The following is a 25,274-nucleotide window of genomic DNA, read 5'->3' as shown; positions in this document are numbered from 1 at the left end:
AGCAGGAACCAGGGAAAGTTCTAGGAACATGGAATCTGAAACCAACTGTGGGGGTGTCCACTCAGGAGCAGAACAGGCTCATCTGAGCCCTGATCTGCTTCCCACCCACTGGGTGAGGCTAAAGATGGAGGAGATAGACAGGAGCCCATTTCCAAATGGCCGATGGGGTGGCCAGAGGAAGGTGGGTGCCTCTCGTTACACCTGAGGCCTGGTTGGGGGCCTTCTCGGGTGACAGGACCTGGAGTTGGGTGCAGTGACATGCTGGCAAGTGTGTAACAGCTGGCTCGGTGTGTGTCTGTGTGTGGCTGGCCCTGGTTTGTTTGTCAACTTCCATGGTATAAATAATCCCCCTGTGACTGATTTCAAGCTACTAATGTGACCTCAGGAGTCGGGAAGAGATGTGCACCGCTGGTGCTCGTGGGTCTGTGTGAGCGGTGCCAGCACACCAGCGGTTGGGAAGGGCCTCCTTCGGGGTCACCTGGACCCAACCCTGCCCACTCCCATTCCATAGAGCAGGAAGCCCGCAGCTACATCAGGGAGGTTTTGGCCTTTGCCTGCATACATCCAGTGATGGGGAGCTCACCACTGAGGTTGCTGATTCCATTACTGAACTGCTTCGACTGCAAGTTCTTCCTCCAACTGAGCCCAAGTCGACTTCCCTCATAACTTTCCCCCATTGGCTCTAGTTTTCCATCTTGGTATAAATATCAAAGTGCCCCAGTAGGGTCTGAACTGGGGATTGGGGATTCAGGGATAAAAGGTACTGGTCCCTTCCTCTAGAGGTCATGGTCAGGGAAAGGGCATTGGAACAGTAGTGTGGGGGAGGGGGATGGTGGCAGGAGCTCCAGAAGGGGTGAGTGGGACAGTTTGATAGTCGGAGTCAGGAGCAGAGCAGAGGAGAGGCGGTGCTTGGGGCTAGACCTGGAAATGTGAGGGCTCAAGGTGAAGAACAGAGGAAGCAATGTGAAAAGGCTCAAAGGCATGCAGTGCACCACCTAGTCAGGAATGAGAGCTGGGGAGCTAGGGCCGGGGGGCGCAGGGGCATGGCCCAGATAAGAGGCAGAATCGCCCTCTCTCCTGCCACCCCTGCTCAGGTCTTTGCAAAGATTTGGTCCTCTAGGCTGTGGCTGCAATGCCCCTCACCAGCCATGTCATGTCGCAGGCCTCTGCAATGTTGCCGCCTGTGCGCGCCGTCCTTCTGGCCCTGGGCCTGGGGCTGGCTGGAACCCTCAGCCCCAATGACCCCAATGCCTGCAGCTTCTGGGAAAGGTGAGAGGGGCCCTGGCCGCGCCTTGAGGGCTTCAAGCCCCTGGCTCCCCATTCTTCCTACTAGGTCTCCTCTTCCTGGGTCCTTCCCTTGCCTCGCTTCCTCTCTCTAGCCCTCACCTCCCTCCTTTTTCTGCTCCTGCTGTCTCTACTTCCCTCATGGGCTGCCTCTGACCTTGTTTCAGTCTCCATCCCAGCTCTGACCCTGCCTGTCTTTCCTTTATGCCTGTCCCTTGGTTCCTGTGGAAGGCTGGCTGCAGGGCAGAGCACAGGGTGGGAGCCATTTACTGTGTTGGGGGCAAGCAGAGGGGCTGGCCCAGGGGGAGGAAAGGGGGCAGGGTTGGGAAATGACCTGGGACAGGATTTGGCCAGAAATGCTTCAGCCCATGTCCATCAGCAGGGTCCAGGGTCAGCTCTTGCTCAATCTCCCTGCATGGGGGGAGGAGGAAGGAAAAATTGGCAGCTCTGGTTCTGTTGGGTGAGAAGGGGATGCTGATGGAGGGGGTGTCCCAGAAATATTCTAATTCTAGGAAGAATCCTTCAGATTTGGGGGCAGGGTGGGAGTCCATCTTAGGCTTGGGGGAGCAAGCCCAAATGTTGGGGTGGCGATTCCCCACTGTGGCCGAGCCTCACACCCCCGCCTCCCGTGGCCCCTGTGCCAGCTCAGGCCTCTCCCTGCCCTGAGCCTCTGACCCTTTCCTGTCTTGCAGTTTCACCACCACCACCAAGGAGTCCTACTCCCGCCCCTTCAGCCTACTCCCCTCAGAGCCCTGTGACCACCCCTGGGAGAGCCCCCACACCTGCCGGCAACCCACGTGAGCGCCCTGACCTCCCCTGTGGGCGGGCGGGCTGCCCCTGCTCCGACACACCTTCATTCTCTTCTCAGAACCTTTAGAGTTTGGAGGAAGCATCTGGCCTGCAGGCACCGAAGGCGGGGAGTGTGCTCTGCTCTCTCGCAGCCTGGAGTGTTGGACAGTGCCCCAGGCCTCCCACAGTGCTGCGCTGTGTGAGGAGCACTGGGGCCTCAGTAGGGAGACTGAGGGCTCTTCCGGGTCTTCCCAGGGTTGTCTACCGGACTGTCTACCGCCAGGTGGTGAAGACAGACCACCGAAGGCGCTTGCAGTGCTGTCGGGGCTTCTACGAGAGCGGTGGGGTCTGCGTGCGTGAGTGCTGGGTGGGGCCGTGGGGTGGGAGGGGCCTAGCCCACCCTTCCTAGTTCTTCCCTGAATTTACCAGGGCAGGGCTACTCCTCTGACCTTTGGATTTTTACCCCTCCTCCCCCTCCCCAGGCCTTGTCCCTAAAGCCACAGTTGCCCATTCCTACCTCTGCCTTCAGCTAACCCCACGTTTCTCCCATCCTCTCTCTCCATGTCCCTCAGCAATGTCTGTCTCTGCATCTCTGTCTTTCTAGAGCTCTCGCTCTGTCTCTGGTTTGCCCGTCTTTCTGTCACTCTGTGTCTGGGGTCTCATTTTCTGGGTCTGTCTCTGTCTCTTCCTGTCCCTGTCTCTCTGTGGCTGTCTCTGACTTGTTGCTGTTCAGTTTCTTCTGCCTGTTGCCCCCAGCACCCTGAAACCCCCAGACTGGGGCCTGCTCTGCCTCTCTCCCCTTCCCTCACCCCGGCCCACCATCAGTCCCTGCCAAGCCTGACCTACCCTGGACCCCCTATCTCTCTGGATAACATCTAAGTCTAGTTGCTACCTGAGGAACCCTCTCTCCATTTTCTCAAGGTGCTTCTAGAATTTCACAGAAGGGCTGGGAAGCCCGGAACCCTCAGATCTTGTCAGGCTCTGACCTGAATTACTGCCCCTCAGTCTTTTTCTGCATTTTAGAGGCAGAATCGCTGCTCAGAGAACCCCAGGTCCCTGGATAAGAGGAAGATGGGGTTAGGCTTCAGAGAATCAGGGCGGGGTTGCGAGCCTCTTCATGCTCCCCTTTCTCTGCTGCAGCGCTTTGTGCCCAGGAGTGTGTCCATGGCCGCTGTGTGGCACCCAATCAGTGCCAGTGTGTACAAGGCTGGCGAGGTGACGACTGCTCCAGTGGTGAGTGGCTGGTGACTACGGGGCCCTCGGGCACACCCTCCCTACCAGGGCACAGGTGCTTGCGACCCCAGGGCAATTATCCACCAGAGCCCCATTGGGATGTGCTCTGTGCTGCTTCATCCAGAGATGTGGTCCAGAGTGTGAGCCAAGCCAGACATAGGCATATGTGGGGGCTGGGAAACCAAGACAGGGATTAACTGGAGGCTGGGAGGGGGTGAGACCCCTGGTGAACGCCTTCTACCCTCCTCATCTCACAGAGTGTGCCCCAGGACTGTGGGGTCCACAGTGTGACAAGCCCTGCAGCTGTGGCAACAGCAGCTCCTGTGACCCCAAGAGTGGGGCATGTTCCTGCCCCTCTGGCCTGCAGCCCCCGTACTGCCTTCAGCCCTGCTCCCCTGGCCGTTACGGCCCTGCCTGTCAGTTCAGCTGCCAGTGCCACGGGGCACCTTGTGACCCCCAGACTGGAGCCTGCTTCTGCCCCCCAGAGAGTACAGGGCCCAGGTACGTAATGGGGGGCAAGTACACTAATGGGGTCACAAACACAGGACCACACAGGCACACATGGGCATATGAGGGGATTCCGACAGGATTCCAAATGTGGGGATGGAGCCAGGAGGCAAGATCCTAGTCCCAGCTCTGCCACTCACTGGCTGAGTGACCTTGAGCAAATCATCGACTCTGTGAGCTTGCTTCCTGTCTGTGCAATGGCAGCAGTGTTGTCCATGTAGAAACGTTACTGTGAAGATAATGTGAGAAAGCATGTGTGTGAAAGCATCTCATGAAGTGGGGCTAAGACAGGGACCTAGAGAACCCTGTTGCAAGGCAGGGCTCAAGGAGAGCTGTGGAGTCACAGGGAAGGGAAGGTTCACCTAGGTGGAGACCGGAGATCCAGCTTCATGGAGGGGCTCTGGAGCTGAGACCTCCACACGGGCAGAGAGAAAAGTAAGGAAAGTGTGAGCACAGGTGGTGGAGCAGGGTGCATGAGGCTGGTCACTCGGCTCCACCCGGTGGTGCTGTATGTCGCTGCCATTTCCAGTCCTGGAAATTTTTGCTTCCTGATGCCTGGGATCTCCAACAGGGAAAGGGTGGGGCGGGGGGGGCGGGGGGGGGGCAGTCACTGAACCCTGAAGTCAGACCTTCCACCTGGGAGGACCTGTGAGTGGTTGGCCAGCCCTTGGACGCAAAGGGGAGGCAGGCACTGCGTGTTCACACACTGACGTCGCCTGCTCTGCCCAGCAGCTGCGAGGTGTCCTGTCAGCAGGACACTGCTGGCTTCATCTGCCCCAGCACCTCTCCTTGCCACAACGGGGGTGTCTTCCAGGCCTCCCAGGGCTCCTGCAGCTGCCCACCTGGCTGGATGGTATGAAATGGTGGGGCCTGTTGAGATGGGGTGGGAGTCTGGGGGCATTTCGGCAGGTGGGTCTCTGTGGGGCTCTGAGGAAGGTCTGTGTGAGGGGGCTGGGCTCCGGGGGGGCTGGAGAGGTTTGAGGGCTCTTGGTATGAGAGTATCAAAGGGCCCTGTAACCATGGGGAGTGAGCCAGTGCCTGAGGCTCTGTCAACATCTCACGCCCCAGGGCACAGTCTGTTCCCTGCCCTGTATGGAGGGCTTCTATGGACCCAACTGCTCCCAGGAATGTCGCTGTCACAACGGTGGCCTCTGCGACCCATTCACTGGGCAGTGTCGCTGTGCTCCAGGCTACACCGGGGAAGGGTGAGAGTCGTTGCTGGAGTAGAAGCCGCGGGGGGCGGAGGCGGACCTGGAGGGGTGGACGTGGCCAAGCTCAGTCAGCTGGGCCCTCAGGTGCCGCGAGGAGTGCCCCGTGGGCCGCTTCGGACAGGACTGTGCCGACACCTGCGACTGCGCCCCCGGGGCCCGCTGCTTCCCAGCCAATGGCGCGTGTCTTTGCGAGCACGGCTTCACCGGGGACCGCTGCACTGAGCGCCTCTGCCCCGACGGCCTCTACGGCCTCAGCTGCGAGGCGCCCTGCACCTGCGACCCAGAGCACAGCCTCAGGTGGGCCGCGGGACACTGGTCAAGGACTTAGGAGGCCAGTGGGAGAGGCTTTCGGTGCTGGAGCCCCCGAAATCTCAAAAAGCGCCAGGGGCCTATCCAAGGGCGGGACAGATGGCACAGAAGGGAAAAGAGGGGACTTTGAGACAGAAGTGGGGCGCTCTCAGGACAGCACCGAGTCTTCCTTGTGCCCCCTGACTCGGCGACGCGGGCTGTCCCCTACAAAGGGGTCCGAGGGCGGCCGGCGGCCGCGGCTCAGAGCACGCCGCCCGCCTCCGCCCTCAGCTGCCACCCGATGAGCGGGGAGTGCTCGTGCCAGCCCGGCTGGGCCGGCCTTCACTGCAACGAGAGCTGCCCTCACGATACGTACGGGCCCAGCTGCCGGGAGCACTGCCTCTGCCTGCACGGCGGCCTCTGCCAGCCCGACAGCGGCCTCTGCCGGTGCGCGCCCGGGTACACGGTGAGGCGCGCCCCGACCCCTGGACCCGGTGCGGGGGGAGGCGGAAGAGCCGGTCCACTCACTAGACCGCCCACTGCCTTCAGGGCCAACACTGCGCTAGTCTCTGTCCGCCTGATACCTATGGAGTCAACTGCTCCTCACGCTGCTCCTGCGAGAATGCCATCTCCTGCTCGCCGATCGACGGCGCTTGTGTCTGCAAGGAAGGTAAGGGGGTGGGCCCCCGGGAGGGGAGATTTTGGGGGCCGGGCCACGAAAAGAAGGTAGGGTCCAAAGGTAGCGGGTAGGCTGCGAGGAGTAAGGGCGGAGCCACTGGGCAGCAGCGGACCGTGGAAAGGTAGACAAGCTGCTTCCTTCCTGGAATCTAGACTTCGCTTTTTCTTCAACGGCAAAAACTCCACTCATTCTTAAAGGCCCAGGCCAGAAGTCCCTTCTTTGGTGTACACTGTTAACGCCCGGTGATACGGAACCACAAAACGGCAGCAACACGGAGGGCTCCGAGATCTAGCAGGGGTGACATGGTGGCAATCTTTAGGCTGGGTTCTGAACCACATGTGTTTTGTTGGCTAGTTCTCTATTATGTTTAACAACCCTCCAGTCTCTTCTCTTACACATGATCTGGATAAATCCTTTGGTTAACTCCCTTCTTTTTTCAGAAGAGGCGACCAAGACCCAGAATTGGGTGGTTCATGACTGGCAGCCATCCAGCCGTCTGTTCTGTATCTAACAGCTTATGTTTTTCTCTTGCATGGGACCATGAGCATCCCTACTCCACCCCCCAACTCCTAGCACAGAGCCTAGCACAGCCAGTGCCCGATGTGTTCTCGCTTGGCCGGGGGAACTGGGCCCCCATGCCTGCCTGCAGACCCCTCCCTCTTCCAGGTTGGCAGCGTGGTAACTGCTCTGTGCCCTGTCCATCTGGAACCTGGGGATTTGCTTGCAATGCCAGCTGCCAGTGTGCCCATGAGGCAGCCTGCAGCCCCCAAACTGGAGCCTGTACCTGCACCCCTGGGTGGCACGGGACCCACTGCCAGCTCCCCTGTCCAGTAAGTGCTCAACAGCCTGTCTGCCTGGGGGTGGGGAGGGCATGGTACCTACCCCTCCGCTGATTGGTCTGCCCTACCATCTACTTTTTCTTAAAGAAGGGGAAGTTCGGTGAAGGCTGTGCCAGTCGCTGTGACTGTGACCACTCTGATGGCTGCGACCCTGCTCATGGACACTGCCGGTGCCAGGCTGGCTGGACAGGTGACCGTTCTGGGTGTCCAGGCCCCAGGCCCACCGGGGAGTTGGTGGTGCATCCCCCAGGAAACGTGTCCAGAAGAATCCCTATGGAAGGGGTGGGGAGAGCCAGGGTCACCTTACTCATCTCTCCCACAGGTACCCGCTGCCACCTGCCCTGCCCTGAGGGCTTCTGGGGAGCCAACTGTAGCAACACCTGCACCTGCAAGAATGGGGGCACCTGCAACCCTGAGAATGGCAATTGTGTGTGTGCACCTGGATTCCGAGGTCCCTCCTGCCAAAGACGTGAGGCTACCTCCTCTCCCACGCGCCAGCAGCACTGTGCAGTGCAGTGGCAGATGCCAGAAGCCTCTGCTTTCTCCATCTTGTTTCCTACCACTGATTCCAATCTTTGTGCCGGTTACTGGAGTGGGAAAGAGGGAGGAGATAGTGGGATCAAGGGCTTATTGAGGGTTGGCCCCTGCCCCCAGTCACCAGGAGCGCCTTTCTTCCAGCCTGTCAGCCTGGACGCTATGGCAAACGCTGTGTGCCCTGCAAGTGTGCTAACCACTCCTCCTGCCACCCCTCCAATGGAACATGCTACTGCCTGGCTGGCTGGACTGGCTCGGACTGTTCCCAGCGTACGTGGGGTCCAGTGGCGGCATGGGTGTCTAAGTGCGCGTGCATGCCTGGTGCGGGGTGGAGGCCCAGAGGCTTCTCTTCCCCTGTTCCTGGGTGTAAAAGCCTCTGGACCTACCTTGATTCAGTCAGTTATATAAACAATATAAAGAGATACTTACTGGGTATCACCTCCATTCTGGGTGCTGAGGATGCAGCAATGAATAACCAGGGAAAAAAACAATTCCTTGCCCTTCTCCGTGGGAGGCCCAGGAAGAGCAGGGGGTGAGGGAAACCACAAGTTCAGTTTTGAACGTGTTCTTCTTATTCTTTTGCATTTTTCAATTTATTTATTTATACATGACTTCTTTCCCACACAAACACATGAACAACATCATGGAAAAGATTAGCCCAGAACCACCAAGTGAGATAAATTTTGAAAAGGGAAATGAGAAGCTATTACTACGAAATAGACTGGATGTAAGTTCATCAGCAGGCAGGGTAGAGGAAAGTCATCTTGGTGAAGAGTTTTGCCATAGAATTCAGTAATGACTACTATTAGACTATTTGCTAATGTCAGATACACAAAAATTATGCCTTAAATAATGTGGACATTTACGCCTGTCATGTTTAAAAAAAAAAAAAAAAAGCCCAGAGCTACTCAATGCAGGATAGTTTGGAAGGCTTTTGTTGCCTGGCCCTGCTGTGTTGTTCTGAGTGGCCTTTAGATAGCCAAGTGCAGATGTTCAGGAGGCAGCTGGGCACATGGGTCTTCAGGTCAGCATTTACGAGTCATCTGAGTGTAGATACTGTCCAAACCGTGGTGTCCTTGGGAAGACCAAAGCTGAGGGGAAGATTTCAGTGATACTGGGGGCTGAGAATTCACCTTGTGTGGGCAGGGGAGGGCTGGGCTAGCACATCAGACAGGCACCTTGTCTCCTGCAGCGTGCCCTCCAGGACACTGGGGAAGCAACTGTGCCCAGCCCTGCCAGTGTCACCATGGCGGGACCTGCCATCACCAGGATGGGAGCTGTTTTTGCCCCCCAGGCTGGACGGGACCTCACTGCTTGGAAGGTACCAATAGAAGGGGAGCTCCATGCCCCTGTCCCCAAGTGAGCCCTAGCTCAGGGAGGAGACTGCAGTGTCCTGGCAACCTCTCATCCCCGCCTACCTCCTTGGCTCTCTCCTAGGCTGTTCTCCAGGGATGTTTGGTGCCAACTGCTCTCAACAGTGCCAGTGTGGTTCTGGAGAGAGGTGCCACCCGGAGACGGGAGCCTGTGTGTGTCCCCCAGGGTACAGTGGTGCCCCCTGCAGGATTGGTGAGTTCCTCTCTAGGTCCCCATCACCTTCAGGGAACCAGGGCACAGGTACCTGGCTGGGTCTCTGCCAGGATCTAGGCCCCTCATCGAGGGGTCCTCCCGTGCATGTCCCCCAAGCTCACTGTCAGGGCCAAGACGCTATCCTGAATGACTGCCTACCCACTAGGAAGCCAGGAGCCCGTCACCATGATGCCTACTCCTCCAGTGGCCTATAACTCGCTGGGGGCAGTGGTCGGCATCCCAGTGCTGGGGTCCCTGGTGGTGGCCCTTGTGGCTTTGTTCATTGGCTACCGCCATTGGCAAAAAGGCAAGGAGCACCAGCACTTGGCAGTGGCGTACAGCAGCGGACAACTGGATGGCTCTGAGTATGTCACGCCAGGTGAGCTGGCCGGGGGGAGGAGGACACATATAAGTGGCGGGCTTATAGGCGTGGGGTTCATGCTTCTCTCCCTGGACCCGGAAGATGGGAAGTGGATTGGAGGGAGGAAGGGAGGTCAGAGAGGCTGATTACTTATCCCCCAAACAGAATAATATTCTTGGGCCCAGGCCTATCTCTGACGGGGTGGGCCGCCCTGCGTCTGTCTGTTCTTGCAGATGTCTCTCTGAGCTACAGCCACTACTACTCCAACCCCAGCTACCACACCCTGTCACAGTGCTTACCTAACCCCCCTCCCCCTAACAAGGTCAGTGCTGGGGAAGGGGTGCCCTGCGGAGGTGAACACCTGCTTTTCTGGAAATCTCCATCCTTGCCTCTTCCTCTCTCTATTCCACTCCTCCCCTATCAGGTTCCAGGCAATCAGCTTTTTGCCAGCCTCCAGGCCCCTGAGTGGCCAGGTGGAGCCCATAGCCCTGACAGCCACGCCACCCTGCCTGCTGATTGGAAGCACCGCCGGGAGGCCCCTCCGGGGCCTCTGGACAGGGGTAGGAGCCTGGAGGCCAGGCCTCTGGTGAGGGCGGGTGCGTGCAGCCCAACGTCCCGCTCCATCTAAGTGTGTGCATCTGCAGAAGGGGGTTCTGGACACCAGTTTTAGAGGGAGCTTGAGCCTGGAGAGGGTACCAGGGGTCTGATTGGGCATTGCCTCCTTGTCCTCAGGTAGCAGTCGCGTGGACCGTAGCTACAGCTGTAGCTACAGCAACAGTAGTGGTCCAGGCCCATTCTTCAGTAAAGGTATGGGCATGGGGCAGGGGGTTGGGCGGTGGTGAGCAAGGGGGCTACACTGGGTTTTACGAGCCAGTGCCTCTCCTGAGTCTGAATTCTATTTTCTATCCTCAGGGCCCATCTCTGAAGAAGGGCTGGGGGCCAGTGTGGCTTCCCTGAGCAGTGAGAACCCCTATGCCACCATCCGGGACCTGCCCAGTCTCCTAGGGGGCCCCCGGGAAAGCAGCTATGTGGAGATGAAAGGCCCTCCCTCAGGATCTCCCCCCAGGCAACTTCCTCGGCTCCCGGACAGCCAGAGGCAGCGATACCCCCGGCCTCAGAGAGACAGTGGTACCTATGAGCAGCCTACTGCTCTGGCCCATGGTGAGCCCTCCTTCTCCACAGGGGCAGGGGCTAGAGAGGGAGAAAGGGAGAAGAGACAAGGGAGGTAGAAGGGGAGAAAGCGATAGAGAAAGGGAACATGGAGGCGGCGTGATGTGGCCACAAGAGCAAGGCCTTTGGGGGCAGACTTGGGCTCAGACCCGGCATGATGTTTGGGAACCACACTGCCTCTTAGAGCCTGAGTGGTGGTGCCTACTTCACAGGACTGAGGATTTGAAGTGGTGATTGTATAGCACCTGACTTGTGGAGTTGGTACCCAGAAGAGTGGGGAACAAGGCAGGTGACAAAGTGTCCTCATATCCTGTGAGGTGGGCGGGTCAAGGTGGCCTCTCCTAATGGCAGGTGAGGAGCTGCACAAACTGCACAAACTGCTCAGTAGCCAGGCACCAGCCCTCTGTCTGGGCAGGCGAGGCTGCAGAGGGGAGTGGTAAGATGGGGAGGAGCTACCTCCCCGTCCTTCTGTCCCCTCTCTGTTTCCAGACCGAGACTCCATGGGTTCCCAGCACCCCCCGCCTCCAGGGCTGATTCCCGGCCACTACGACTCACCCAAGAACAGCCACATTCCTGGACACTATGACTTGCCTCCTGTAAGGCATCCCCCGTCTCCCCCTCTTCGGCACCAGGACCGTTGACGGGCCAAGGCTGTGTGCAGTGGCCAGCGCACCTTTCCTTGCTGCCCAAGGTTGGGGACAGAGCCAGCTGTCCCCTTCAAGGATCAGGAAAAGTTCTGGCAGGTCGTGAACATGAACATGTTTATGAACAAGTTTAATAGAGGAAGTGAGTGGAGCGACGGAAGCCTGGCTCCTGAATCCACGCTGGGACACTGGTAGGCAGGAAGCCTGCACCCGCTTCCCCTAACCCACTGCTCCTGAGGGCCGCCAGGGCATGTATACACAAACTGGTGGGTTGAATGTTACTAGATAACTCTGATTTCATGTTGATGTAAAAATGTATACTAGGTACCTTTTCTGTGCGCTTATGCTGGGCTCTGTGTAAGTGCATGTGTGAGCTTCTGTGCGCGTGTGTGTGTGTGTGGTTTCAGAGGCATATCAGGCACAGGCCCTGTTCTACAGCCCTCACCATTTAGTAGAGAGGCAGCCTCAAACCAGTTAACCTTAGCAATAGTCTCCCAACGGGCTCCCCCTGCATTCACTTGGCACTCCTTCCAACCAACAGCTCCAAATTTAAGCTGGTTAGGTTGCCCTTGCCTGAGCGTCTTCACGGCTGCCCCATTGCTACTGGACCAGAGTGAATGCTGTCAAAGGTCTTAATTAAAGAATCTACTGGCTGGCTTATCTCTGTCTTCAGCTTTACCTTGAAATGTGTTCGCTACTCCAGTTGTATTGGCTTCTAGGTCCTCCTATTAGCCATACTTCTTCCTGCCACAGGGACTTTGCACATCTGGAATGCTCTTCTTTCCCCACTCACCTGCTAACTTCTACTTGTCCTTCACAACCCCTTCTTTGGGAAGTACCTGTCTTTAGTAGCACTGATCACAGCTGCGTTAATTTAACAGCTGCCTGCAGAAGACCAGCAGGGTTCCAGGCACCTCTGTGATGTGTTGCTTCTTTATGTGATTCTTTGATTAATTTCTGCTTCCTCCACCGGAATATAAATTCCCTGAAGCCAGGAGTCCTGTGTTTACGCTCAACATTGTTTCCCCTTCGCATGTAGTAGGCATCCAATAAATGTTCCCTACAAGACTGTGACTGAGTAAATTAAAAGTACCAGTGACACTGTGGTAAGTGCTCAGATAGACGGGCAAGTTGCATGTTCTGAGAGTTACTAGACTGCACAGAGGGAGCCATGCCCCAAACTGGCATTTTTACAGGGGAAGAGCGACAACTGAAAGGTGGGAAGGGCTGGTGGTGCCACTGGGGCAGTGGAACTGAGTGGGGTGTGGAGGCTGGAGGCAGGAAAGCAAACAGGAGTGGGTGCACCCAAATGGGGGCCCCGCAGGGTCTGGACTACCTGAGGACTGAATCCAAGATTTTCATAAAGCATTACCAGCCTAATTAACTCACTAGCAGATCAACTAAGTTCCCAGACCTCGAGGAGGCCAAAGAGATGCGGTTGAGAATAGGACCCCAGCCCCACACCAACGGTGGGTCTGTCTGGGCCTTTTCCACCGGGGGCCCTTTCCTTACAGGCTAGGAAGGTGGACCCAGAGTGAGGATCTACCCCGACCCCGACTCTCCCTAGATTCCTCAGACACACCATCCCTGATAGGAGGAAACAGCTCCTCATTTTCTTCCGCTCAGTTTCCTAGGGGCCTTGGGTGGCTGGGCGCTGGCCTTAGCCCCACCCCTCATCCTGATCTCGTCTAGCCCTGTCCTTTCCTGCCCAGGCCCGGGTCGCTCCCTTCCCGCGGGGTTCGCTGGGCCAGGTCCTCCAGGGCTCACCTGCTCCCGTGACCTTGGGCCACGCGCGTCCAGTCGCCCTGCGGCTCGGCCCTGGCTGGGCTGTTTCCCGGGCTCCCACCCGCCCCACCCTCATCTGTGGCTCCGCCCCCACCCCTGCTTTTGAGTTGGCAGCGCCCCCTGTCCGCCCGCGAGCGCTCTGCGGTTACCCAGTTCTGCCGGCTCGCCCAGCTGGTGCCGTTGCCGTGGAGAGGGACGCGGAGCCCGCGCCACCACCGCCGACAAGCCAGGCCGGTGAACCCTGAATAGAAACCTCTTATTCGGCCACTGCCTGCAGAAATCACCACTCGTCCTGCCTCCTCACTTCCGTGAGGGTCCCCAGGGTCGCTGGGGACTACATTAACATGTCTGGTGAGGCGAGTGCGCAGGGGGCCTCGCCCAGGGCCCCGCGTCCTGGGACCCAGAAGTCGTCCAGCACAGTGACCAAGAAAGGGGATCGCGGGGTCAAGGAGAAGCCGGGGAGCGTCCTACCCCCTGTGGGCGAGGAGGAGCCCAAAAACCCTGGTACGTTGGTGGTGGGATTAGGGGATCAGGTCTCGAGGCCTTGAGGCTGAGGCTCTGGGTGCTGCCACCAGCCCCTCGTGACTCTGGTTAGCCAGGTTGGATGATTCGCTGTTGTGCCAGGCACTGTACTGGACGTGCAGAAAGACGCTCTGGTGGGCGGGACAGACGAGCCAGAAAATAATAACAGAATTTCTCGTGCAAAGAAGTGCTGTATGGAAAGGGCTCCACTGGCTAATGTTCAGTGTGTGAATGTAGCTAGCTCCTGGCACATGGTAAGAGTGTATAAGTGGTAACCATTACTAGGCGTGTGGCCTTGGGCATGTTTTTTCTCTGTAGTGTGGGAATGTGAGTCCTGCCCTGCCTACTGAGGTGAAGAACAATGGAGCTGATGGTGAAAAAGTGTTTTGTAAACCGCAAATTCATGTGTTCATTCAACTAGCATAGATTATGCACCTGCTGTGTGCTGAGCTCCCTGTCCCATCTTGGGATATGAATCCGTTTGCCTCACATCATAGTTCCTGAATTTTAACTTGGCAGATGTTTGAACTGAATTGACCTTAACCCACACTCTACTTTGGGATGCTGACAAATACAATTAAATGTGATAAAATGTATGAGAAAAGAAGGACCAGGGAATGATGGGAGGACACAGTAAGGTGGGCTACCAGAAGGTGCCTGCTCTTCCACCAGGTATAATTCAGACCATGAGACAGACACACAGTCCTGCGTGGATGGAACTTATGTTCTCTGGGAAAAGAAAACCATGAGAAGAGTATAAGCAGGAGTGTGGTTCTCTGTGTTGCGAGTGATAGGACCCCAACCCAAATTAATTATCCACAAAGGGGAATTTATCGGAAGGCTTCTTGATTCACAGTCACCAGCTTTGCCGTCAGAGAGGGACAGGAACTGCTGTCCCTAGACTTCCCATAAAACAAGTTGGGAAGAGTTTGTCAGACCACGGTCAGGTGCCATCTCTTTGTCAGTGCTGGTGGCTGAGGGGAGGGAACTATGAGAACTGGAAAAAGAGCATTTTCCAGAAGGAGAGACAAGACAGAACCCAGTTATACTAAACACATATGCATACACACACAACCACTCTGTATTGGAAATGGAGTGGAAGAGGGAGAGAATGAAGGCAGGGAGATGGGTTACAAGATATCTCAATAGTCCAGGTGAGGGACAGTGGTAGCTGGAATAGGGTATGAGGGAGAATGGATTAGCTTCCTTGGAGAAATACTTTGGAGGTAACGAGAATAAGAATTGGTGTAGTGCTGCGTGGGGTGGAGAGTGAGGAACACAGCAAAAATGATTCCCGCTTTTCTGGACTGGGTACTGTGTGGACTGAGGTGCCATTCATGGAGACGGGAAAGTCCAAAGGAAGAGCATGTAAGGGAGAAGCTCCAAGGGCTGATGTCAGCCGGTCAGCTGGAGATAGGGGCTGGAGCACTGAGGAGAAGTCAAGCCTGGAGATGTGGCTTTGGGACCTGCTGATGTTTGGATGTGTTGACGCCCTGGGAATGAAAGTGTTTTGCCTAGGGGTTGGGGGGGGTGGGGTGGAATGTAGCCAGAGAGGAGGAGAGGGCTCAGGGCCCAGGGCCCAGGATTAGAGATCTCAGAGGAGGAGGAGGAGGAGATGGCAGGGGAGCCTGCTCAGCCTTGGAAAGAGAGGTAGGAGAGAGTGGGTGTGATAACTGCACAGGGAGCCTGCACGTTACAACTGCACAGGGCGGTACAGACGTTAGGCAGCTTTAGTAGGTGCCATTGTGAGCTGTGCTGGGGCAAATGTTGGGCTCAAAAGAGGGATGGAAGATGCAGGAAGGTTTGTAGGTGTAGAGGAAATCCCATCTGGTGGCTTCTGCATCTCAGGACACTAGGAGGCCAGGTCACTGGTGAGCCTGGGGAAGGAGTGTGGGAACAGAGGGGAGTGGGAGCTAGCCCCAAGGGCCGCACTTCCTGCTGCGTCACAGACATAGACCATTTCCAATATCCCATTAAGTTCTGTTGGGTGGTGCTGTTCTAGAGCAGCAGTTCTCAGGGTGCTGTGCTTGGACCAGCAGCTTTGGCAACAGCTGTGACCTTGTTAGAAATGCAAATCAGCCCTGGCTGGTGCGGCTCAGTGGACTGAAGTGCCAGTCTGGGAACTGAAAGGTTAGTTGTGTTAGATTCCCAGTCACTGGGAATCCCATACAATGTACAACGTATCTCTCGCACATTGATGTTTCTCTACCTCTCTTTCTTCCTCCCCCCCCCTCTCTAAAAAGTAAATAAAATCTTAAAAAAATATATAAGTTGATGGACTCCATCCATCCTATGGAATCAGAATCTCTTGAAGATGGGTCCAAGATACTGTTTTAAATGGCTTTCCTGGTGATTTTTACAGTTTCAGAATCTCCATTGTAGAGAAAGGTGGAGTGAATGAGGAAGCAAGAAAGGGTTGAGGGCTCTTCCAGCAGAGGGAACAGCCCAGGAAAGCAGGTGGTGTGCAGGAGTTGGCTGGACAAGTGGCACCCGGCCCCACTATGCCTCCTCTCACCTGCTTTGTCCATCAGCCAACATTTCCTGTGTGTTTGTGTCCCCCAATGGCTGGGTACATGACAACCCCTTTTCTGCAAGAACCCCAAGTCTTTCTGCATCCTGCCCCCACACTTGCCGAGCACGTGCCCCCCCGTCCCCCCTCACCTCCAGACAGGCTCCTGCCGGGAGCTGCAGTTCTCTCTGGGCAGAGTACCTGCAGTGCCGGCCCGTGCCCCGTGGGGCTCCAGGCCTCCAGGCACTCGGGAGAGCAGGCTGGTGCCAAGCCAGCCCTCTGCCCCCAGGTTCTCCCGCACTCAGGAACCACTTCTTCCTGGATGCCCCTGCGGGAGCAGGAAAAAGCAGGGTCTCCAGGGACTCGGCATCCCAGGTTTGACTAGTGGGATGGTGGGAGCATCTGTCTGAATTTAGACAATGCTTGAATGAGTTAATATTTCTAAAGATTTTGAATAGTGCAGGACAGGAGTAAATGCTGTATACATGTTTGCTTAACAAGTCTGCTGCTCTGCTGGACCTCAGGGCATCCTGAGGGTTGGGGGTAGGAGTGAAGAGGTCCTCCTGGGTTGTTCCTTCTTTTGCTCACACAGGCTTAGGGCTTCTTGGGCTTCTTTCTTTCTGTGACCCTGAGCAGTGCCAGCAAGGAAGGGACAAGGGAGAAGGCTGAGCTTGGGACACGCTGTGGTGGGCAGAGGCCCCCTAGGGAGCTGAGAGCCGCTGGAAGCGGCCTTGAACCATGGGGTGGGTGGAAGAGCCAGCACACTCCTCCCTGTAGTCCTTTCTCCCAGGTTTTGATTTCCCAGTTTTCAGCGTGAGTCTTTACAGCATCTCAGAGGGGGGCCTACCCACCAGGCGGGGCGCCCGCACCCGCGGCTGCCCTCGCTGTCCCCCCCACCCCCCGGCCCACAGAGGAGTACCAGTGCACCGGAGCCCTGGAGACCGACTTCGCCGAGCTCTGCGCCCGGTCGGGCTACACGGACTTCCCCAAAGTTGTCATGCGGCCACGCCCACACCCGACCTCTCTCCCATCCGCCTCCTTGTCAGAAAAGCCCACCCTAGGTGAGTGACGGTGGAATCCCGGGGTGCCCATTAGGGCCACCCGCCCATCCCCAGTCTCCCATCCAAGGAGGGCCGAATTGCGGGGGCGCAGGGCAGAGCGGTTGGAAGTGAGGGGTAGCGGGTGGGACGGCGGGTGGGGGAGTCTTCTGGCTTACCCGCGCCAAACCCGCCAAACCCGCCAAACCCGCCAAACCCGGCAGACCCCGGCCAGACCCCGGCCTGACCCCGGCCTGACCCCGGCCTGATTCCAGCAGCGGCGCCCGGCTTCTGAGCCCTCCAGCCCCGCTGCCTCCGTGGGAGCCATCCCCCTCTCGGGGACCCTGCGGTCCGGTCCCTCTCTCCTCACGGTATCCTTGCACCCCTGCCTGGTAGACGATCAGCGGTTGTCGGGTTCCTGCAGCCTCAACAGTTTGGAGAGCAAATACGTGTTCTTCCGGCCCACGATCCAGGTGGAGCTAGAGCCAGACGACAAGTCGGTGAAGGAAATCTACATCCGCGGTGGGGCTCCCCGCCCGAGCCCCGCTCCCCGGCCCGCGGCCCGCCCCTTCCCAAGGCCTGAGGCACCCTCCTCCGCTCCCTTCTCTAGGCTGGAAAGTTGAGGATCGGATCCTGGGCATCTTCTCTAAATGTCTGCCACCCCTCAGCCAGCTGCAGGCTATCAAGTGAGAGGACCTGGAGGGGGTGGGGGCAACGTGGGTGACGGCCCGGGAGAAAGAATGGAAGGAACTGGGAGTCAGGGGATGAGGAAGGGTGCGGCTGGGAGGGACGTGCTGCTCCAGCTGCGTTCCTGTGCCGTCCACCTACAGCTTGTGGAAGGTGGGGCTGACTGATAAGACCCTGGCCACATTCATCGCTCTCCTACCTCTCTGCTCATCCACACTCAGGTCAGCAGAGGGGAACAGGCGAGCTGGGAGGCCCGCAGCGCCTGGTAGCCAGGCTCAGTGGGTGGTCAGAGGGAGCAGTCTGGGGAGGCAAGTGGCAAGTCCCAGCGCCTATGGGCCTGGGCCGGCATCTTTATGGAAATGGGGTTCAGCTGGTGTCTGTTGGGTTTTGGAGCTCCCATCTGACAAGATGCAGAGTTCCTTGTCCGGCCTCCACTGGTGCCCGAGGAGTCGGATCTTTGAGGCCTCATCCGCTCTCCTCTGCATCAATGCTACTGCCACTCTCTCCCTGGAGTTTTTCCCTTGTTCCCCGAGGCCTGGGGCCTGCCACTCTACTAGAGGCTGGTTCTTATCCTCCAGGACCTGGCAGTGCAGCGACGGGGAGAGAAGAATTCAGGAAGATACTGCAGGGCAACGCAGGGACTGTGGTGGTGAAAAGTGGTTCCTGAAGGGAGAGAGTGGGAGCAGAGAAGTAGTGCTGCCTCCTGAGGGTGGGGCATGGTGACCAGGAAGACTGCTTGGAGGAGGTGGTGTGGAGCTGATCCTCGAAGGAGGACTAGGAGGGGCTTAAGCAGGGAATTGGGAAAGGAGGGGGCAGGAGTAAGGAGTAAGGTGGGAAGAGGTGTAACTACGGGTGTGGTTTGCTGTATAAAGGACAGAGGTGATTTGCTGCTCCTCGCTCCTTCTTGAGGCTCCCCCAGCACCCTTGACTTCTCTTACTTCTCAGAACATCCTCAGTCCTCCACACTGGCTTGTCTGTCTTCCTTCCGTGGATGGGATGGTTGATTCTTGTGGGGTTGCATTGTCTTCAGCTGGAGGTCCTTAACACTCTGAATAGAATACTGTGAAACATTATTTTATTCTCATGGTATTTAGACACAATTTAGCCAGCAGAAAAATAACTATAGAATTTATTTTAATATGTACAAATAAGTTAGATCAACATAATAAAAATAATTTAAAATGAATATAATCAAGTTTAGATTGACAGATGGGCCAGCCTGAAAGTTTAAGCAACAATAATAAGTCATGGGAGAAAATTTTTAAACAGAAATTTCTAGCCATTAGTCCAATTTTTAAAAAAGATTTATTTATCTATTTTTAGAGCGAGGGGAAGGGAGGGAGAGAGGGAGAGAAACATCCACGTGTGGTTGCCCCACACGTGCGCCGCCCACCCCGCTCCACACTGGGGACCTGGTCTGCACTGAGGCATGTGCCCTGACTGGGAATCAAACTGGTGATCCCTTGTTTTGCTTTACAGTCCAGCGCTGAATCCACCGAGACACACCAGCCAGGGCCATTAGTCCAATTTTTGTTGTGACTTGAAAAAAGACCTCCGTTTTCTAAGCATCTTTGGAGAAGCCACTGCCTTGTAGATAGATCATATATTAGTTACTTATTGCTGCATAACAAATTACTGATAAACTTAGTGGCTTAAAACAACAAACATTTAGTATCACAGTTTCTGTGAGATAAATCTGGATGTAGGTTAGTGGGTGCTTCTGGTTCAGGGTACTGGTAAGGTTGCAGTTAAGCTGTTGGCTGGGCTGTGGTCATCTCAGCTGGATTTGGAGCATCTGCTTCCAAGCTGACTTCCATGGCTGTTGATAGGCGGCAGCATGTCCGCATGGCAGTGGGAGTGGGAGTCCACTGTAAGCAGCCTGTTAATACAGTAAGAGCGCCCTGTTAATACATGGCAGCTCATGGTGACCCAGAGAGTGCCAGAGAGCAGCCAAGATTGAAGCCACAGTCTTCTTTGTAAGCTAAACTTGGAAGTGACATCCCTTTTGCCATATTCTATTTATCAGATATTAATCACTAGGTCCAGCCACACTCAGAGGGAGGAGATTACACAAGGGCACAGATACTAGGAAATGGGGATCCTTGGGGTCATTCTAGAAGTCACTGATTCTGGGGAGTGATCTGATCCCTTCACATGGCCACACTTTTGGACGTTTAGTCTGGAGAAATAAATATAATTTAGTTCTCATACAATTAAAAAGTCTCATATAACTTCCTATACTGAGATCCATTCTTTGACTGTGTTCCAAGCTGCTCCTCTGAGCCCTACACCCCGTCTCCGTCCCCTTTCTTCACCCGGCCTCAGTGGTGCTCCCTGGTTCTCAAATCAACCCCACCCTCAGGAAGGTGTCTCTGGAGGGGAACCCACTGCCGGAGCAGTCATTTCACAAGCTCATGGCGCTGGACAGCAGGTGAGACTCCTTTCCCCTACCCCCTTTCTCGGGGCCTGCCCCCATTCCACGTCATCCCTAGCCCACATCCTTCCTTGCCCCGGAACCCGTCCCCAGGCACCCTGAATTCCTGCCCCACCAACCTCAGACCTGATGGCGCCCTCCTCATGTCCCCAAGTTCCCTGAGATTCCAGTGCATGCTCAGGACCCCGTGTTTCCAGTGCTCCTCATTCCCCCTCCCGCTGCCCAGGATTGCGCACTTGTCTCTGCGGAACAACAACATCGATGACCATGGGGCACAACTCCTAGGCCAGGCATTGTCCACACTGCACAGCTGCAACCGAACCCTGGTCTCACTCAACCTGGGCTTCAACCACATCGGGGACGAGGGTGCTGGCTACATCGCCGACGTGCGTGCGCAGTGGGGACAACCCACCGGGCCTGGGTGCCCCCATCCGCAGACTCATGCACCCCTCCTCCCTTCAGGGCCTCCGGCTCAACCGCTCCCTGCTCTGGCTGTCCCTGGCCCACAACCGCATCCAGGACAAGGGCGCTCTGAAGCTCGCTGAGGTGGGTGGGCTGACTGGGTGGCCTGGTTGAGTGGACCTGCTCCGCGGTGGCGTCTGACTGCGTGGTGCCACCTGGCCCAGGTCCTGAGGCCCTTCGAGCTGACGCACACTGAGGTGGTGGAGCGCCGCCGCCTCCTCCTGGAAAAGGGGACCCAGGAGCGCTCGCGGTCGGTGAGCAGCTCCCCAGCCTCTTCCTAGGCCCGTGTTTCTCAGCAAGCTAGCCACGCCCTAACCTTTCTTCTGTTGTGATTGTCCTGCTGTCCGACTTCTGCACAGGCCTAGCAAACGTTTGGGCTCTCTCTGCAGAACCCCTCCAGGGGCAGTAGAATGTATTGGTTAAGAGAAAAGAATAGACTGCCAAACCTTAAAATCCCTTGTGACATAACAGCTTGTGACCTTGTTATGTCACCCATCGGATTGTTAAGAGGATTAAATGACTTAATGCATGTAAGTGCACTGGGAACAATATGAGAGCCTGGTCCCCTACACCCGCCCCCCCCCCCCCCCCAGCTTGTCCCCAGGTCCCTCTGGCTTTTCTTCTCAACATCACCCATCCCCGCCAGAAGTCCCAAACAGATACTTCAGCATTTATGCAGGCAGATGGAGGTTGGGGTGCTGTCAGTAGGACTGCCACACAGGCATACGGCTTCCCCTCACTGGGGAAGGGGCACTGGCTCCTGCCTCCATTTCCTCCCATTTGTGAGCACAGCCTTCCTCCTCTCGACATGGGGACTCCAAAACAGACCGTGAGAAGAATCAGCTGGTGGGCGTCAGCAGTATTGCACTGGTGGACAAGGCAGACAAGATGCAAACAGCGAAGACCCCTAAGGGCCTGGGCAAGAAAAAGGAGAAGTCAGGGGTAGGCATGCTGTGGGCAAGAGAGCCTTGGGCACTCTTGAGCAGAGCAGCGAGGAAACTTCCTGGTACACTGGTGGAGTGGGGAGGGAAGAAGGCCTTCGAAGGCCCACTTCAGGCCCAGCGTCCTAACACTGGCCTCTTCCCAACCTGCTCCCCATTCCCCATGGAGGGAGGACTTTAATTTGTCTTCTTATATCCTCTGCAGGAAGTGGTGAAGAAAGAGGAGAAGTCAGGGTCTGGACAGTCACCCACACAAGGAACCCCAAAGAAGGAAGACTCCACAAAGGCAGGCAAGGGGAGTAAGTGCTAGTCCCCCTCTGCGGCACCTTCTTGGTTCAGGAGGAGCGTGGGGTAGGATGCAGGAGGGGTGAGCTAGTCTTCTGGGCACATCCCTCTCTGAGTCCATTTCCTTCTCTTGGGAGATGATATGAAAAGCGCCACCTGACCCCCCGGCCCCCCCCATCCTGACCGCTGCACTGTACGCTTGTTTCCCTGGGCTGGATCCCTGTGGCCCTGCCCTCAGAGGAGGACCTCCCTTCAGCTGAGTGTCCCTCCAGCTGTTTCTGTTGCACCCAAACCCAGTTTGAGGAGTTGCCTTCCTTGCCCAGCCCCTCTCTCAGGGGAATCTGGTATCAGATGTCTACACTGTGCTTTCTGCCCCAGAGGTAACCATCCCTGAACAGAAACCAACCAAGGGAAAAGGGCCAAAGACTGGGAGCAAAGAGAAGCGTAGCATCCTCCTGGAATCAGAGGTAGGCCGCAGGGGAAAGGGTTGGGGGGCATGTCCCTGGGATGTCTCCAGCCCTGTAAGCCATTTCAGTCCATGTTCTGTACTCCACTCCTGCCCCAGCCACACGTGACACCCCCCCATCCCAACCTGGGCTTGCTGGGGGATAACAGCGTGCCCATCTCTCCTTCAGACTTGAGGAGACCCCCCTTTTCCCTTGCTTGTTAGGAACTCACACTTTTGACCCTGTCTCCACTCCGTTTGCACCCCGAAAGGCCATGGGCTTACCCCACCACCTGCTGGCCCGGCTGCCCTGGGAGCAGCGCCCCTCTGAGCAGCTCCCACAGAGGCAGGACCTTTCCCGGTCACGGTGCTGCCCCGCCCTGTGCGAGGCTTCTTCAGGCCCTCTCTCTCTCCTTGGCCCTGGAGCCCTCCCTTTCCCTTTCAACTTGGGCCAATTTTTCCTTGCTTCCTGGACTGCCAACCATAGCTGCCCCCCCCGCCAGCCCTCCAGCTGTTGGTGGAGTCGGCTGCCAGAGGAAGGCTATCCATCAGGAGACCTCCCCTGCCTTAAACAGGAAATGCTGCTCTTTTTCTAGGAGTCCTCTCCGGTACCTTAGACAAGGTCTTACAAAGAGGATGGTCAGGTGGGGAAAGGGGTGAGGCTGCCTCTCATTCTCTTGTCCCATTTTGACCCAGGCTGCTGTTTCTCACCAGGACCATGGCATTTTATTCTCATCCTGCCTTCATCCATTCCTCCCGCCATTGTCCTCGGTGCTCTAGCCCTTACGAAACAGTAAAACCCGAGTGCGACATACTGTCTTAGGCCTTTGACCACCTGTTTCCTTTGCCTGGAGCACTCTTCCTTTCAACTGCATTGGTATCCACCACATCCCACTCAAACTTCAGCTCGCCAGTCTGGGAGACTGGGCTAGGTGTCCCTGCTTCGTGCTCTGAGCTTACCTCTGCCACTTGTCACACATACTGTATTACCGTTTCACTGTCTGCCTCCCTACCCACCCTAGTTGCTTCTTGAGGGTACGGGCATATTTATTTTTGTATCCCTAGCACCTAGGACAAAGCCTACACTAGAGCTGACCCTCAGAACATGTATGTTAAGTGGATGAATGAATAGCCTGTGGACCAGCTCTTCTCCTCTGCAGCGATTAGTGTTCTGCTTTAGCAGCTGGTTGCTGAAACGACTGAGGTGGTCAACCCTCTCTTGGAGCCTGTGGAGCACCGAGATGGGAAAGTTTTCATGCCTGGGAACAAGGTCCTTCTGCACCTCAACCTCCTCCGTATGTGTGCCAGTCACCTCTGTCCTCCTGCCACAAGGCTACTGGGGTGCCGCTCTGCCCCGAGGGTGCCCCTGCCCTGACCCCACAGAGCAGAATTTGGTCCTCCTATGGTTGCACGTCGTGGTGTTGGAGGTCCTTTCGCAGGGGCTTGGGATGACAGGAAGTCAGGCCCTGGGTCAGATAATTCAAGAGTAATGAGGGGAGTGAGAGACATAAATGGCGGCAGGAAAATAAAAAGGCTGAGGGAGCTCAGACAAAGGAGTCAGAGAAGTGAAGGAGAGTTGGGCTGAAGGCCTAGGTGAGGAGTCAGTTGTTGGGCTGGTGAGCTGGGAGCTTGTTGTGGAGAGGCTCTCAAAGGTATCCTGTGCTGCTGGTGGTGTGAGAGGCACCTTGTCTGCTCCTTCCACCAGGAAACCGCATCACTGAGGTGGGGCTGGAGGGCTTCCTGATCGCAGTGCAGTACCAGGCACAGTTCTCCAAGTCCAAGAATGCACCCAAGGGTCCCGTGGGGCTGCTGTGGCTCTCTCTGGCGGTGAGTCCCCATCACTGCCCTGCTGCAGCTTCTGTGCCACCCTGCCCTCCCACCCCCAGCCGCCGTTTCCAAGGCAGGTCTGTATTTTTTTTTTTTTTTAAATCACAATATAACTTCCATCTGTCTTGGTGCAAGATAAGCAGTCACACCCACTCTGCCTTTTGTCCATATCCGCCAGCCCCTAACTGCTCCTGTCCCCGGAAGTTTTGGTCCCAGAGAACTCAGTTCCATCCCCTTTTGTAGATATTAGCCTTCCTTTTCCTCCTCCAGAAAAACTGCTTCTCCCTGCAATGTCCTGTGTACACCATGATTCAAGAGCTGATGCTGCCAAGGGACCCCATCAGTAAGGCCAAGACCAGAGAGGACGAGGCCATGGCTTTTCCCACCTAGTACCTCCCACCGACCCCCCCCCCCCACACTCTGGGTCACAGAAGCATCTCCTGTCCTTGTGGGCTGACCTCCCCGGGAGAGGTCTCAGATCATTAAAAAGGTCCATTGCTGTATTTTTTTCCTTGAGGTTGTCTGAAAAACTTTGGTTCAGAACGACTTGGAACATTTGGACTAAGTCTGTGTAACATGGCCAGAAATGGTTGAATCGCCTCACAGTTCTGCTGGGCCCTTGGTTTTCTGCCACCTGGGGGCCCACTTCTTGCTTGCTCAGGCCAGGGTCTCTCTTTTGTTTCCTAGTGGACATGTGCCTGCAGATGTCTGCAATCTGAAACCAGGGACACCCAGATGGTGTGGGGCCACAGCTCTCAGGAGATCTGGAGGCCCATCAGTGTACTGACAAGGCCAAGAGTGCACAGGGCTGGCTTTTGTGGAGCCAATATCCACTTTACAGGGAGCTTCCAGAGAAGTGTCCCTTCTTCCCCTCTGGGCAGATTTAACCTGGTCCATATATGCCATCCTGCTGCCTTTACAGAGACTGTTCTCCCTGCTGAGAACTCTCTTGGAGATTCAGTGCACTCTCCCAGGCCTCTCTGCGTCGGATCACCTGGGGTGCTGCTCAGCTTCTTGGCAGCTGGCTGAGCTTCTGCAGGAAAACTTGATCAGCTCTTTGGATTCCCAATACTGAGCACATACATTACTGTTGCTTGGCAAGAATTAGTCACCTACGCTCCTCCAGTTATTCCTGCCGAGTTCTTCTAAAGTAAAGCGTCAGTGAAACTTAACAGCCCCATTCTTATCCCTACACTTTCAATTTCCTGAAAAGACTTTGTTTTTAGAGAGAAGGT

General features: G+C 56.3%; 3 protein-coding genes across 10 annotated transcripts in view; 2 read left to right on the top strand and 1 right to left on the bottom strand.

The window, feature by feature from the left end:
* Positions 1-1,153: 1,153 nt before the first annotated feature.
* PEAR1 (platelet endothelial aggregation receptor 1) lies at positions 1,154-12,164 on the top strand. The gene is made up of 22 exons (XM_054562935.1): positions 1,154-1,269; positions 1,977-2,081; positions 2,329-2,429; positions 3,214-3,306; positions 3,564-3,807; positions 4,546-4,666; positions 4,882-5,018; positions 5,109-5,321; positions 5,604-5,778; positions 5,862-5,982; positions 6,658-6,821; positions 6,918-7,020; positions 7,153-7,299; positions 7,509-7,634; positions 8,557-8,685; positions 8,802-8,930; positions 9,097-9,309; positions 9,525-9,613; positions 9,716-9,851; positions 10,024-10,098; positions 10,204-10,452; positions 10,951-12,164. The coding sequence occupies exons 1-22, from the start codon at positions 1,154-1,156 to the stop codon at positions 11,100-11,102; spliced, it is 3,138 nt and encodes a 1,045-aa protein (XP_054418910.1). The 3' UTR covers positions 11,103-12,164.
* A 1,058-nt stretch (positions 12,165-13,222) lies between these two features.
* Positions 13,223-24,543, top strand: LRRC71 (leucine rich repeat containing 71). The gene is made up of 15 exons (XM_054563104.1): positions 13,223-13,394; positions 16,833-16,982; positions 17,355-17,480; positions 17,569-17,644; positions 17,789-17,866; positions 20,008-20,076; positions 20,306-20,465; positions 20,542-20,625; positions 20,706-20,795; positions 21,334-21,483; positions 21,688-21,781; positions 22,146-22,234; positions 23,396-23,507; positions 23,918-24,039; positions 24,310-24,543. The coding sequence occupies exons 1-15, from the start codon at positions 13,235-13,237 to the stop codon at positions 24,427-24,429; spliced, it is 1,680 nt and encodes a 559-aa protein (XP_054419079.1). The 5' UTR covers positions 13,223-13,234; the 3' UTR covers positions 24,430-24,543.
* ARHGEF11 (Rho guanine nucleotide exchange factor 11) overlaps positions 19,371-25,274 on the bottom strand; it is a 123,037-nt gene continuing 117,133 nt past the window's right edge. For all 8 annotated transcript variants that reach the window (XM_054563093.1, XM_054563100.1, XM_054563095.1 and 5 more), the window contains one exon: positions 19,371-19,524. In XM_054563093.1, coding sequence (XP_054419068.1) covers positions 19,394-19,524 — 131 coding nt within the window. In that variant the 3' untranslated portion in view covers positions 19,371-19,393. The remainder of the gene's footprint in view (positions 19,525-25,274) is intronic.

This window comes from Pteronotus mesoamericanus, unplaced genomic scaffold (genome assembly GCF_021234165.1).
Source record: "Pteronotus mesoamericanus isolate MK-2021 breed Mesoamerican mustached bat unplaced genomic scaffold, CSHL_Meso_final scaffold_705, whole genome shotgun sequence".
Taxonomy (NCBI): Eukaryota; Metazoa; Chordata; class Mammalia; order Chiroptera; family Mormoopidae; genus Pteronotus; species Pteronotus mesoamericanus.
Note: the sequence above shows the minus strand (reverse complement) of the source record. Positions and strands in the feature narration are given on the sequence as shown.